Source organism: Anguilla anguilla, chromosome 18 (genome assembly GCF_013347855.1).
Source record: "Anguilla anguilla isolate fAngAng1 chromosome 18, fAngAng1.pri, whole genome shotgun sequence".
Lineage (NCBI taxonomy): Eukaryota > Metazoa > Chordata > Actinopteri > Anguilliformes > Anguillidae > Anguilla > Anguilla anguilla.
Genome location: NC_049218.1, coordinates 5,322,469 through 5,334,822, shown reverse-complemented (window position 1 = coordinate 5,334,822; position 12,354 = coordinate 5,322,469). Strand labels below are relative to the sequence as shown.

At 48.7% G+C, this 12,354-nt stretch overlaps 1 protein-coding gene across 3 annotated transcripts in view; it reads left to right on the top strand.

The window, feature by feature from the left end:
* LOC118217871 (cullin-9) overlaps positions 1-11,295 on the top strand; it is a 48,852-nt gene extending 37,557 nt beyond the window's left edge. For all 3 annotated transcript variants that reach the window (XM_035399987.1, XM_035399986.1, XM_035399985.1), the window contains exons 31-42: positions 689-963; positions 2,394-2,769; positions 3,471-3,611; positions 4,057-4,221; positions 4,594-4,757; positions 5,430-5,523; positions 5,727-5,801; positions 5,908-6,018; positions 6,581-6,698; positions 7,366-7,499; positions 8,887-8,978; positions 9,694-11,295. In XM_035399987.1, coding sequence (XP_035255878.1) covers positions 689-963; positions 2,394-2,769; positions 3,471-3,611; positions 4,057-4,221; positions 4,594-4,757; positions 5,430-5,523; positions 5,727-5,801; positions 5,908-6,018; positions 6,581-6,698; positions 7,366-7,499; positions 8,887-8,978; positions 9,694-9,913 — 1,965 coding nt within the window. In that variant the 3' untranslated portion in view covers positions 9,914-11,295. The remainder of the gene's footprint in view (positions 1-688; positions 964-2,393; positions 2,770-3,470; positions 3,612-4,056; positions 4,222-4,593; positions 4,758-5,429; positions 5,524-5,726; positions 5,802-5,907; positions 6,019-6,580; positions 6,699-7,365; positions 7,500-8,886; positions 8,979-9,693) is intronic.
* The last annotated feature ends 1,059 nt before the right edge of the window (positions 11,296-12,354 follow it).

Here is a 12,354-nt window from a genome sequence, read left to right as displayed (position 1 = left end):
TGGGCAGTTAAATCCTGGCACATTCATACTGAAAATGTCCTTAAAGTCCTGGAATCTGGTGCATGTGGTGTGAGTGGGGATCCCTGTGCACAGTGCTGCCACCAAGAGGTCCTGCTTTGCATTGCAACTCTCCACCTCTTCCACAGTCCAACAGAGTCCATCCCGGTGATGAATATTCAACAGGTCACTCCGGCGGATGAATATTCATCACCAGACAGACCGCGCCGCCTAAATTGGTGCCGTACGATTTGCAGTTGCAGTGGCTTAACACGTTCCTAATTAGGTTCAGGGCCAGCCAGTCGGTGTTCAATCGGTGATCTTGTTGGCTTTCTGCTCCCCTCCCTCTGGTCCCGCCCCTGCCCCCTGGTCCTGCCCCCCCTTGTCCCCGGTCCCTCTCCCTGGTCCCGCCCCCCCGCTTCCCCGCTCCCCACCCCTGGTCCAACCCCCCACCCGCCCCGGTCCCACCCCCTGCTCCCCCCCCCCGGTCCTGCCCCCCCTCGGTCCCGCCCCCTGGACCCGCCCCCCCTTGTCCCCGGCCCAACCCCCCTGTCCCTGGTCCCTCCCCCTGATCCCCCCCCCCTTCCCCTCCCACCCCCTGGTCCCTCCCCCTGGTCCCGCCCCCAATCCCATCCCCCGATCCCACCCCCTGGTCCCGCCCCCGATCCCCCCCGCCCCCGACCCCCTGCAGGTGCTGGACACGTGTCAGAAGCAGGAGGCGACGCGGGCGCCGGGCGCGGTGCGCTTCGGCTGCAGCACCACCGACGTGCTGTCCTGCGTGATGCACGTCATCAACAAGGGCTACGTCAGGCGCAACGAGGACAGCCCGCACATCGTGGAGTTCCTGGCCGAGGACCCCAGCACGCCGCAGAAGGGCCAGGCCCACATCTCCTTCAGCCGGCCCGAGCTGAAGAAGGGCTCCAGCCCCGACCTCGGCAATGGCGGCGGCAGCAATGCTCCCACCAGGTGTGATGATGAGGATTGAGCCACATGGGCGGGGCGGGGCGGGGCGGGGTGGAGAGGAGGGGAGGGTCGCGGGGTTCACGAAAGGACTGTAGTCCTCTGGGCCATTTAGAACAAAGGAGGGGACAAAAGCCCCCCCCTTACCGCCCCACCCCGAGCGGTGTGCCTGCCTGCTTTGGCAGGGCGTGCATGCGTGTGCATGCATGCGTGTGCGCGTGCGCCACCCGTCCCGCTGAAGCTTCTGGGGGTGTTTTTTTTGTTTTGTTTATTTCCTAAGATTCCTACATTGTCTGCCTAAGCCTGTTTATAATCTTATTCATTTCATGTTTCATGTTTTTTTTTTTTTTTCTCCCAGTTCCAGAGGAGGTCAGTTTAACTGATAAATGGCATCGGTTTTGCCGATCAGAGTCAGTTCTGTCAGTGCCGTCCTGTTTTTCCTGCCTGTCGTTTCTGTCCACCTTTGAGCTTTAAATGCACCTGCGCACACAAACTGCTCTCACCTGTGAGCGTGCACCAATCGCGCTGCAGCAGGGTCGGGGCCGGGGCCGGGGCTGAGGGCCAGAGGGCCAGGTCTGACTGTGTGTTCACCCATGTGGTCTGTGGGTGCCTTAAATGCTCACTTTAAAAAAGTATATATATATATATAAATAAATAAATAAATGTTATTGCAAAACCAAAAAGATATATATATATATATATGCAACTTGTGCTCAATGTTTTGTTTTAGGCACAGAACACCAGAATGTTATCATTTTAAGAAATAAAGAGAAGACTTATTTGAACCTCCTTCGTTGTTTTTGTGTGTGTGTGTATGGAAACGAGTAGATTTGAGGCTCTTCCTGATAGCAGTTCGGTTTGACATTAGTTAGCATTTATGGATGCAATGGGCTCTACCTTTCTGGCTCATTTCTGTTAAAATGTACATACAATGTGCATAAAATCAATGCAAATAAAAATTGTGATATTGTATTACGCTCAACTGAATGTGTTCATTGACATTAACATTGCCATGGAGTCCAGTGCTTGCATTTTAAAGGCACAAGGTTCTAGCGCCTTCTGTCAATTCCGCAATGCGACTGTTGTTTCCCAGACGAAGAAGCAAGATAGGGATTCTGCATTCTGGAACTGAATTTAATAAAAAGAATTTGAGCCAAATTAAGCTGCCCCCAGTACTGACCTACAAACTTAGACTTGTAACTCCACCCCCAACGAGTGAGAACTGAAGACAGACTTGGAGAGGGGGCGGTTAGTCGGATCCCGTACTGCTTGCCCAAATGTCAGCTCCTCCTCATCATCCATTTTAAAGGGTCACTTTCAACCTGGCTTGGTGGGTGGAGAGTACAACTCCCCCCCATTGAGTGTTGTGTGTGAGAGCAGGCTGCAGGAGAGGAGGCAGGGTTGACTGACCGGCGACTGTGTGTCTCCCCCTGCAGTCTGGGAGGTCTCCTGGCGGGCCCGCAGCGGGCGGAGGACGGGGTCCTGGAGGCGGTGCTCTTCTCCATGGGCCGCACCATGACCCAGGAGGAGGTCCAGCAGCTGATGAAGAGGACGGTGCAGCAGGTGTCCGCCACGCTCAGCCTGGACCTGGACCGGGCCGAGCACCTGCTGGTGCACTGCAAGTGGAACGTGGACCTCCTCGTCCAGCGCTACACCGACGACCCCGACACCCTGGTCCTGGCGGCCGGCCTGAAGGGCCGCAACCCCCAGCCGCCGCCCAGCCCCGTGTCCCAGTGTCCCGTCTGCCTCACCCCCCTGACGGGGGACCCCGACGACACCCCCTCCCTCTGCTGCATGCACTACTGCTGCCGGGTGGGTCTCCTCCACACTAAATAGTCCTCTTGGCCGTTTGATCATTGCGAAGAGAAAAGTGTTACTCGGATGCATCAGAAAACCGGGCATACCCCCCACCAGTGAGGATAATCAGTAAAACCTATTTCCATTTTAAGGGGATCTACATTTGTATTTCTACAAATGTGTAATATGGCTTAATATGTAGTTTTCTCCAATAATTATTCAATAATAAAAAGTGTGCTGTGCTTTGGTGAGCTGTTATGCTCAAATATTGTATTTTGGATACGGATTTTTGCAAGATGCGCCAAGAAATAGTTGTTTAGGCTTATGCACCAAGCTCAGGTCACAGTATTTGCTAATTAGCACAACTCTTCAGTCAGGAGGTAGAACTAATTGGTGAAATCAGCTGGCTGATTTCATGGATGGAAGAACCACATGGCCACACATGACTTGTACTTTCTGACCTCTGGACTTTCCACATGTGCCCGCAAGTTCATCTGTTTAACTACAGATGTAGCATCTTCCTCTGACTAATGTCTGTGTGAGCCTGACTTGCACACTTCCGTGTGATATGAAGCAGCGACTGGCAACACATGCTTCTGTGTTTCAGCATGATTGGGCATCCCAATTTGGGGGTAAAAATGGGGAACGCTTTTTAAAAAATGTAGTGTTGCAGTTTCCGAGGTGCCCTTCTGACGCGGGTGTTGTGTGTTTTGCAGTCATGCTGGCAGGAGTACCTCACAGCCAGAATCGAGCAGAACTTGGTGATGAGCTGCAACTGTCCCATCACAGACTGCCACGCCCAGCCCACCTCCCAGTTCTTCTACAGCATCCTGACCGACAAGGACATCATTGCCAAGGTCTGTGTAGTGTAAGACACGTCTGACAGCACTGTGCATGTAGTATAAAACATATCTGACAGCATTCTACATGTACTATAAGACATGTCTGACAGCACGTGCATGTAGTGTAAGACATATCCGACAGCAGTGTGCATGCAGTATAAGACATGTCTGACAGCACTGTGGATGTAGTATAAGACATGTCTGATAACGCTGTGCATGTAGTATAAGACACGTCTCCAGCACTGTGCATGTAGTGTAAGACATGTCTGACAGCACTGTGCATGTAGTATACGACATGTCTGACAACACTGTGGATGTAGTACAAGACACTTCTGACAGCACTGTGCATGGAGTATAAGACACGTACATACCGGCCCTCCGGGGCCAGGAGTGCTGCATCCCTGCTTGAGTAACCCAGCGTCTGCCCTGTCTCCCCCCCCTCCCCCTCCCCCTCCCACAGTACGAGAACGCTCTGCTCCGGGGTTACGTGGAGTGCTGCTCCAACCTGACCTGGTGCACCAACCCCCAGGGCTGCGACCAGATCCTGTGCAAGGAGAACATTGGCAGCATGGGCACCTGCTCCAAGTGCTGCTGGTCCTCCTGCTTCAGCTGCAACTTCCCAGAGGTCAGTGCTGCGCTCTACGCTCTTCTCTCTTCACTGTACCATAGAGTGTACTACGGTGCTCTGGATCACCATAGATACGATGCATTAACCAGGTAGTCTGTTCTTGTGCTCCTTCCGTCCTCCCTTCTTAACTGCAGGAGGCTTTGAAACCGAGTATCTGGTGCTTCTAAGCATCCATTGAAGCTACATTGCGCTCCACTCGATTAACACTCGAGGGGAACAAACTTTCAATGTTAAGAATACAGAGCAGACCATCTTGTTTTTGTCCAAGAATATCTATGGTATCACATAGTCACTGGACCACAGAGTCCATTACACCGTGCAGTTTGTAACATGTCTGATGTTTTGTTTTGTTTTGTTTTTTGCACCAAGGCACACTACCCAGCCAGCTGTAGCCACATGTCCCAGTGGATGGACGATGGGGGCTACTACGAGGGCATGAGCATGGAGGCTCAGAGCAAGCACCTGGCCAAGCTCATCTCCAAGCGCTGCCCCAGCTGCCACGCCCAGATCGAGAAGAACGAGGGCTGTCTGCAGTGAGTAATCCGCCCGGGAGGCGGGTCTGAGCCGGGTCACGGTTTAGGGTCTGGTCCCGGGCTGAACCAGGTCCCGGGGCTGGACCGTACTGGTCTTGTCGACCCCAGGGAACTGCGACTGTATTTTAAGGCCCCAAAGCCACAAATTGGCAAGGTTAGGAGTGAGAAGCATGTAATTATTAATGGTCTTGTTTATTGGTCTGCGTGACCTTAAGGCTGTACACACGGCTTTCTCAGAAGTCTGCTCTGAGCTCGGTCGCAGTTGTCTCGGGACATAACTGAGCTGAACGGGTCCCCGTCTAAACCAGGTCTGGGGCTGGACCATGTCCTTGTCTGAACCGTGTAGGAGTTTGAATGTAGCCTGATGAGAGTACTGGTCTTGTGGACCTACAGAACTGTGACTCGTGCTTGGTTTAGGTTTAGTCCCGATTCTGGTCAGATTGCCATTGTTAGATTATACAAACTTGTTTATTAATCTTGTTTATTGGTCTGTGTTGCCGTAAGACTGTACGTGGCTTTCTCAGAAGTCCCAGCTGCCTCGTGACGTAACTGATCTGAACAGGAAGACCCTCTGCCTTTGTTTCTGAGTGGGATCGGCAGGATGAGGGTTACAATGGCCTTAAAAGTCTGACCTCTAACTGCGTGAATATCTGGTGTTTCTTTGTGCCCCAGCATGACTTGTGCCAAATGCAACCACGGCTTCTGCTGGCGGTGTCTCAAACCTTGGAAACCCACACACAAGGATTACTACAACTGCTCTGCTATGGTAAGGCCCCTATACCCTTTCCAGAATGTTCTGTGTTTTGGTGTTGAGAGGAAAAAAGTTCTATGAGTGTGTCTCTCTATAGAAATAAAATTGTTGTTTTTGCTGCGGACCTAGAGCACCGATATTGTATGTGCGTGGGTGCTCTCGTAAGTGCAGGTGAGTAGATAATCAGTGAAGTAACGGGTTTGATTTTGTGTGAACAGGTGAGCAAAGCAGCCCGCCAGGAAAAGAAGTTCCAGGACTACAACGAGAGATGCACTTTCCACAATCAGGCCAAGGTATGGGTCTGCCCCTCTAACTCAACACTACTTGAGCTCGCTATTTCATTGGTCACGGCTCGTGGTGAAGGCGACGTGGATCTCACCAGGTTTCCTCTCCTTCCAGGACTTTGCCATCAACCTGGAGAACAAGGTCTCCTCGATCAACGAAGCGCTGCAGATGAAGTCCTTAACGTTTGTCATCGACGCCTGCAAGATTTTGGCCCAGGCTCGCAAGGTCAGGAAGGCCTTTCCGTCCTGCATGGTCTCGTGTGCCGTTTCCATTGTGTTGGGCATTAAGGTCACAGAGGTCATGTGAGATTGGTCTATAGTTATATATTTAAATCTGAAGTTTTCAGGAACTGTTGATGTACGAAAAGAACAAATTTGTTTTTTTAGTTTATTGTCCTGAGTAGACAGAAAATGGTAATCAACCGGTCACAGAAAATATTGACCTTTTATATTAAAAAAAGAATATGGAAAAATGTTGATTGTTCATTTGGTCAAAGTGAATTTGCCAGTTTTGTTGATTTGTGTAAAATCTGTTTCACCGTGTAAATACACCATGCCAAACATCTGTTTTTACTTCACGTCTGACAGGATCTTGTGTTTTTATTTTATTCTTTATTTATATATTTATTTTCTTGCCGTTTTGTGATTGTCCATTTTTAACGTGGTTGTTATTAACCGAGCCCTGGCTGCAGACCAAATTTCCCCTGGGGGGGGACGATGGAGATCGATCGATTGCTCTCTGAAAGTAGTTTTCCTCGTTGAGGTTTAACACGTTTGCGTTTGCTCAGGTGCTGGCCTACTCGTGCGTGTACAGCTACTACAACCAGGACACGGAGAAGATGGACGTGATGGAGCAGCAGACCGAGGCCCTGGATCTCCACACCAACGCCCTCCAGATCCTCCTGGGTGAGTTGCGGACCTCCCCGTCGGACACGGACGCATCGCGGGGAGCGGTACACATCTCACTCGCTGTTTTATAAAGACGCGTGATGATTTTTTTGTTGGTGAGTCCTGTTCACTTTATCTGCAACAGCTTGTGCTTCCAACAGGGCGTACTTTCGTGATGAACACCAACACTTAACACTTAATTTAATTAAAGGCAGACCTGACAACGAGAGCTAGATCTATCCTATGTATTTTGACCACAAATATATCCACGGATTGTTTCTAAGAGTTGACAGCACATTCATCGACATAAATTGCAATAGCCATTTTATGTCTTGTTTGTTCTCTTGACATTGTCTTGTTCGGCAGCCATTTTCATGCACTATGCAAGAATGTTTGCTTACATTAATGAACATTTCGTTATGTCACCTTGCTGACGTAGATGGGCAGCGGGGCTGATGTGGGTCGGTAACGGTGCTGAATTAGGTGATGTGTGTAACGGGGCTGGCATAGGTTACAGGACTGATGTAAGTATGTAATGGGGATGAGTTAGGTGATGTGTGTAACAGGGCTGATGTGGGTAATGGGGCTGGCATAGGTTACAGGACTGATGTAAGTATGTAATGGGGATGAATTGGGTGACGTGAGTAACAGGGCTGATGTGGGTATCTGCTCTGTGTCTCTGCAGAGGAGACGCTGCTCCAGTGCACTGATCTGGCCTCCTGCGTGCGGCTGCTCAAACCCGAGCATCTCAACACCGGCCTGGAGCTGATCCGCCGCATCCAGGAGCGTCTGCTGGCCATCCTGCAGCACTCCACACAGGTACACACACACACACACTCCACACAGGTACGGCACGCGCGCGCACACACACACACTCTACACAGGTACACACACTCACACACACACACACACACACAGGTACGGCACGCGCGCACATACACACACGCACAGGTACGGCACGCACACACACACACGCACACACACATACATGCATACACACACGCGCGCACATACACACACGCACACACTCACACACGCGCGCACATACACACGCACACACACGCGCGCACATACACACGCACACACACACACACACACGCGCACACTCACTCACACATGCATACACACACGCGCGCACGCGCGCACATACACACACACACACACACACTCACACACGCACTCACGCACACACACACACACACACACGCACACACTCACACACACGCACTCACACACACACACACACGCACATACACACACGCACTCACACATGCATACACACACACACACGCACTCACACGCACACACACACACACACACACACGCACACGCACTCACACATGCATACACACACACGCACACTCACTCACACATGCATACACACACACGCACATACACACACACACGCACACACGCGCACTCACACATGCATACACACGCGCGCGCACTCACACACAGACACACACACACTCACACATGCATACACGCACACGCACACACACGCACTCACACATGCACACACACACGCATACACACACACGCGCGCGCGCACTCACACACGCTTGCTCAATCACACACACACGCCTCTACGTGCGCAAAGAGACAGGACAGGCTCCCAACAGCAGTTCATAACAATTGCTTAAATTCCCAACACCCAACTGCTTAAATTCAGCAAGCTTTATTCTGCAGATCATGAGTTACTGGAGCCCGGTGAGCTAATATTTATCCACATTGATCCAGAAGTGTAAATACTCAGGGACTGAAGGGAGGAACCCCTCCCAATAAAATCTTCTCCTCCAGTGTAGTGCCTGTGACTGCCCCCTGCTGGCTAGATGGCTGTCAGACACCTCAGTCTCATCCATCACACCAGCCTTCTTACTCTCTGTAGCTTAGTTATATCAATGTCTGCTGAGCATTATTATGTTATTAGTACATTACAGACTATTAGTATATTACTCATTAGGCAGAGAAGTATTCCCTTGATTTGACTTGATTTGATTAATTAATCTTAGCTTGGGTAAATGAATGCGTACATAAAATGTACGCATTCAATAAATTAAAATGTGTTGTATTTTAGGTTACATATTAAGAAGGAATGGCCACAGGGAGCCCTTGGGAACCAGTGCTGTGGGATCGTGTGCATAACTGTGTCTGACCTTATCCGTAGCCGTGATAAAGCCTTTCTGTCCCACTCTCCCAATTGCAGGATTTTCGGGTGGGGTACCAGTCCAAGCCCGGATCTGACCAGGAGGCGGCCCAAGCGGCCAATCTGGCTAACCACACGGACTCGAACAAGGAGTGAGTATCGTGCCCCTGAGGGACTGGTGGGTCCTGCTGCCGGAACAACATCACCTGTCCAGGTGTAATTCTGTAGCCTGCAAATGTGTTTTGTTGTCAAGTGAGATGGATTTCATTAATTGCATTGGCGCAGTCAGAGTGGTTCTGTACTGACTAAGGCTACATTCAAGACTCTGGACCCTAACGCTCAGTTCAGATTTTTTTGCTCAGGTTTGATCGTTTAGATCGGCTGTTCATATTCATTTTTGAAAGGCTCTCAACTGTCCTGTCGATGCATAATTATGACCGCATTAACCAATCACGTCGCTTTGCTGGTGTACCAATGGCTGGGAGGAGAACGCCATTCTGCACCAATCCTGTCTTTCACTGAGGGCACACCCCACCCAGCCGGTGCACTAAATTTGTGCATTAACCCAGCAGTCCTGGTTTGAGCGTCCACTTACAAGTGACATGCAAATGGAAAATTGGAATTGGGACAATTTTAGCTGCAGACTGAATGTAACTTTAGTGTAGTCAAGAACTTAGAACGTTAAGCTCTGGATATGTCAGATTAGACTGTGAGTTCATCGTGTGGGCGATCTTAACTGAAGCGTCTGTTTAGGTCGCAAGCAGGTTTTCCTAAAATGCAGTGTGCAGTGGCATAGGGGGTCACAGCTCTGAGGACAACCCTCTCTCTCTCTCTCTCTCCCCCCCCCCCCCCCCCCCCCCCCCCCAGGGCGAAGTCGGAGGGGGGCTCCGACTCGGGCGACTCGGACAACGTCAACAACACGGCGGAGGACGGCGGGGACGGCGACGAGGAGGACGACGAGTACGACGACGAGTACGTCCCGGAGTGGCACGAGGACTACGACGAGGACGACATCGACGAGGACGACTTCTTCTCCGACGACGACGAGTCCGAGAACGTGGAGAGGGACTTCAGCCCGTTCGACTAAAAAAAAAGTTTAACGAAAAGTGAAAACCAATAAAATGCACACAAAAAAAAACACGAGTCGCGCCGAGCTCCTGTCAAGCAATGCTACCGCGTACATATTCCAGAACGGAGAGGAAATGAGTAGTTTGGGGTGTTTTTTTTTTTTGTCTGACGGGAAACAGCCGGGTCAGGTTTTTACACAGGAATTAGGCAGTGAAGCGTACAAGTCTTTTTCATCAGAAGAAAAATTAAAACAAAGTCCCTTTCTCTCGGCAGACTCCGGCCACCAGTTACCGTCGTCATAACCGCAGCTGTATGTTGGTCATTCTGTTCTTTTTACATAACCGTATCTGCAAACATTTGTTCTGTTAATTCATGTAGGTTAGGTTTATACTATGAAACCTTTTTTTGTTTTTTGTTTAATGAGACCTTATTTCACCACTTCACTGCTGTCAAATGAGAAGAGGAACGTTTGTGAAAATGCGCCGTTTTAAGAAGCGGACACCGGGGTCATAGCCCATGCCTTGGTTCAGTGTAGCCGAAGGAGCAAATTAGGCACAGATTTATTTCCACATGAATAGAAATATTTCACATTCGTTTTTTTTTTTGTTTTTGTTTTTTTGTTTTTTAATATCAGTTGAGTTGCCATTTTCATGATGCAGTATAAAGTTATTTTCTACTCAAATGTACGCCTTGATTTAATTTCCAATACATTGATATGCCTTTATTTTTAGCTGGTTAAATAAAATACTCACATGGAAAAGTTACCTAATGGTTAAATAAAAAAATTTAAAAATATATATATATATATGTTTTGATTTGAACAATGGAGAGCATTCTTAGGACTATTGAAATGTGGGGGAAAAGTGAATGGCAGTTAAGGAAAGAATGGTTAAGTGTAAATATTAAAGGGCTCCTGGAACTTCGCAGTCCTGTTTAAAAGCCTGTCAGTGCATTCTGAAATGGAAACTTACTGAGTACAGAGGGGGGGGCTGGCTAACAGAGAACACTCTTCGGGATTCCAACAGTCCACCAAAGAAATGGGAATATGAGACAAATGCATCAAAAACATGTCAATCGGCTCTACTTGGGTCTCATTGCAATAATTTGGATTTTTATTTCATTCTATACTTATTTTTTTTTTTGCTAAGCAGCAACATATGTTACTTGCTTTTTCCCAGTTTGTTTTTTTTTTCCTGGAAAAAAAAAAAAGAGTTTTTGGACATGTTAATGTTCATATATACAGAGATGGAGAGAGATCAGATACCTTGGCAATGTCTGAATTTTCTGTAAGTTGAGATCCTTATATATTCATATATTGTTCATCTACTATGTTCTATCTTTCCAAATTAAAGCTGGAGTTGAGCAACTTCAACTTACTAAATAAAAAGCTTTTTCTGCTAACACCTATTGTCCGTGCTTAATAGATTCTCAGGTGTAAAAGTTACTTTTAAGCCCAGGAAGTGCAGCTTGTAGGATGTCAATGAGCGCTCTGAATTTACTGCAGTTGGGTTGTAATTTAGAACGTATCTGGGCGTTGATATTGGAGATGCGCGGCCGCGCTGTGAAGAGTTTCGGCTAAAGCGGACATTGGTTCTGCTTCTGCACAGAACTTCGGACAGTATTGCACGGAGCAGCTGTGTGTGTTGCAGTATGTCTGTGTCAGAAGGCCTTGGCCGTTTCTAGGCAAGGACATGGGAGATATGAAACATCTGTTACCTTTGGCATAACAGCCTTCCCCGTATGTGAGATGGCCGGAATTGTTGACTTCTGGCACGGGATAAACCAACGCTGGCGACATTGCTGTCTCAGCAGGGTGGTCTGATAGGCCTTTGCCACAGCGACAAAGGGATTTTAGGGTAGGGGTGTAACATCTTGAGCCTGAACTGTTTATCAGAAGCAGTCTATCGCCTCTGATGACAGCGTGTGCATTTCAAGGTAACTGTGATGTGACCTTCGAAGGGCTGAAACTCATTTTGCTCCATTAGATTTTATATTACCACAATGATAAGAAACCATTTTAAAATGGTGGACAAACTTAGTTTGCATTGAGAGTTTTGCATTGAGGTGTTAGTGGAGTAAAACTACTCTGAAAGGTTGGGGAACGAAGTCTGACAGGAACAAGTGTAATAAAGTAAACTAGTGATACATTCTTGGGCCCTTAAAGTTAAACCTTATCTTCTACTCGCCATGATAGTATATTCACAATGACATCCCTTATGGGGATGGGACCACTGAATAATTATCGTTGCATGCTATCCAGGTACATTATGTTCCACTTTAAAAGAAATGCTTGTTGGACGGTTATGACATAGTAATTTTGAGGTAAAACTTTCCAAGGATGAAAGCTGTTCTGTTTGAGTAAGCAAGTAAGTTATGGACATAAAATAAGCTGAAGGCTCCAGTAGCTCAGACCCCATCGGTTGCTATGACGTCAACGCTACCACCCCACATTAGGCTAGG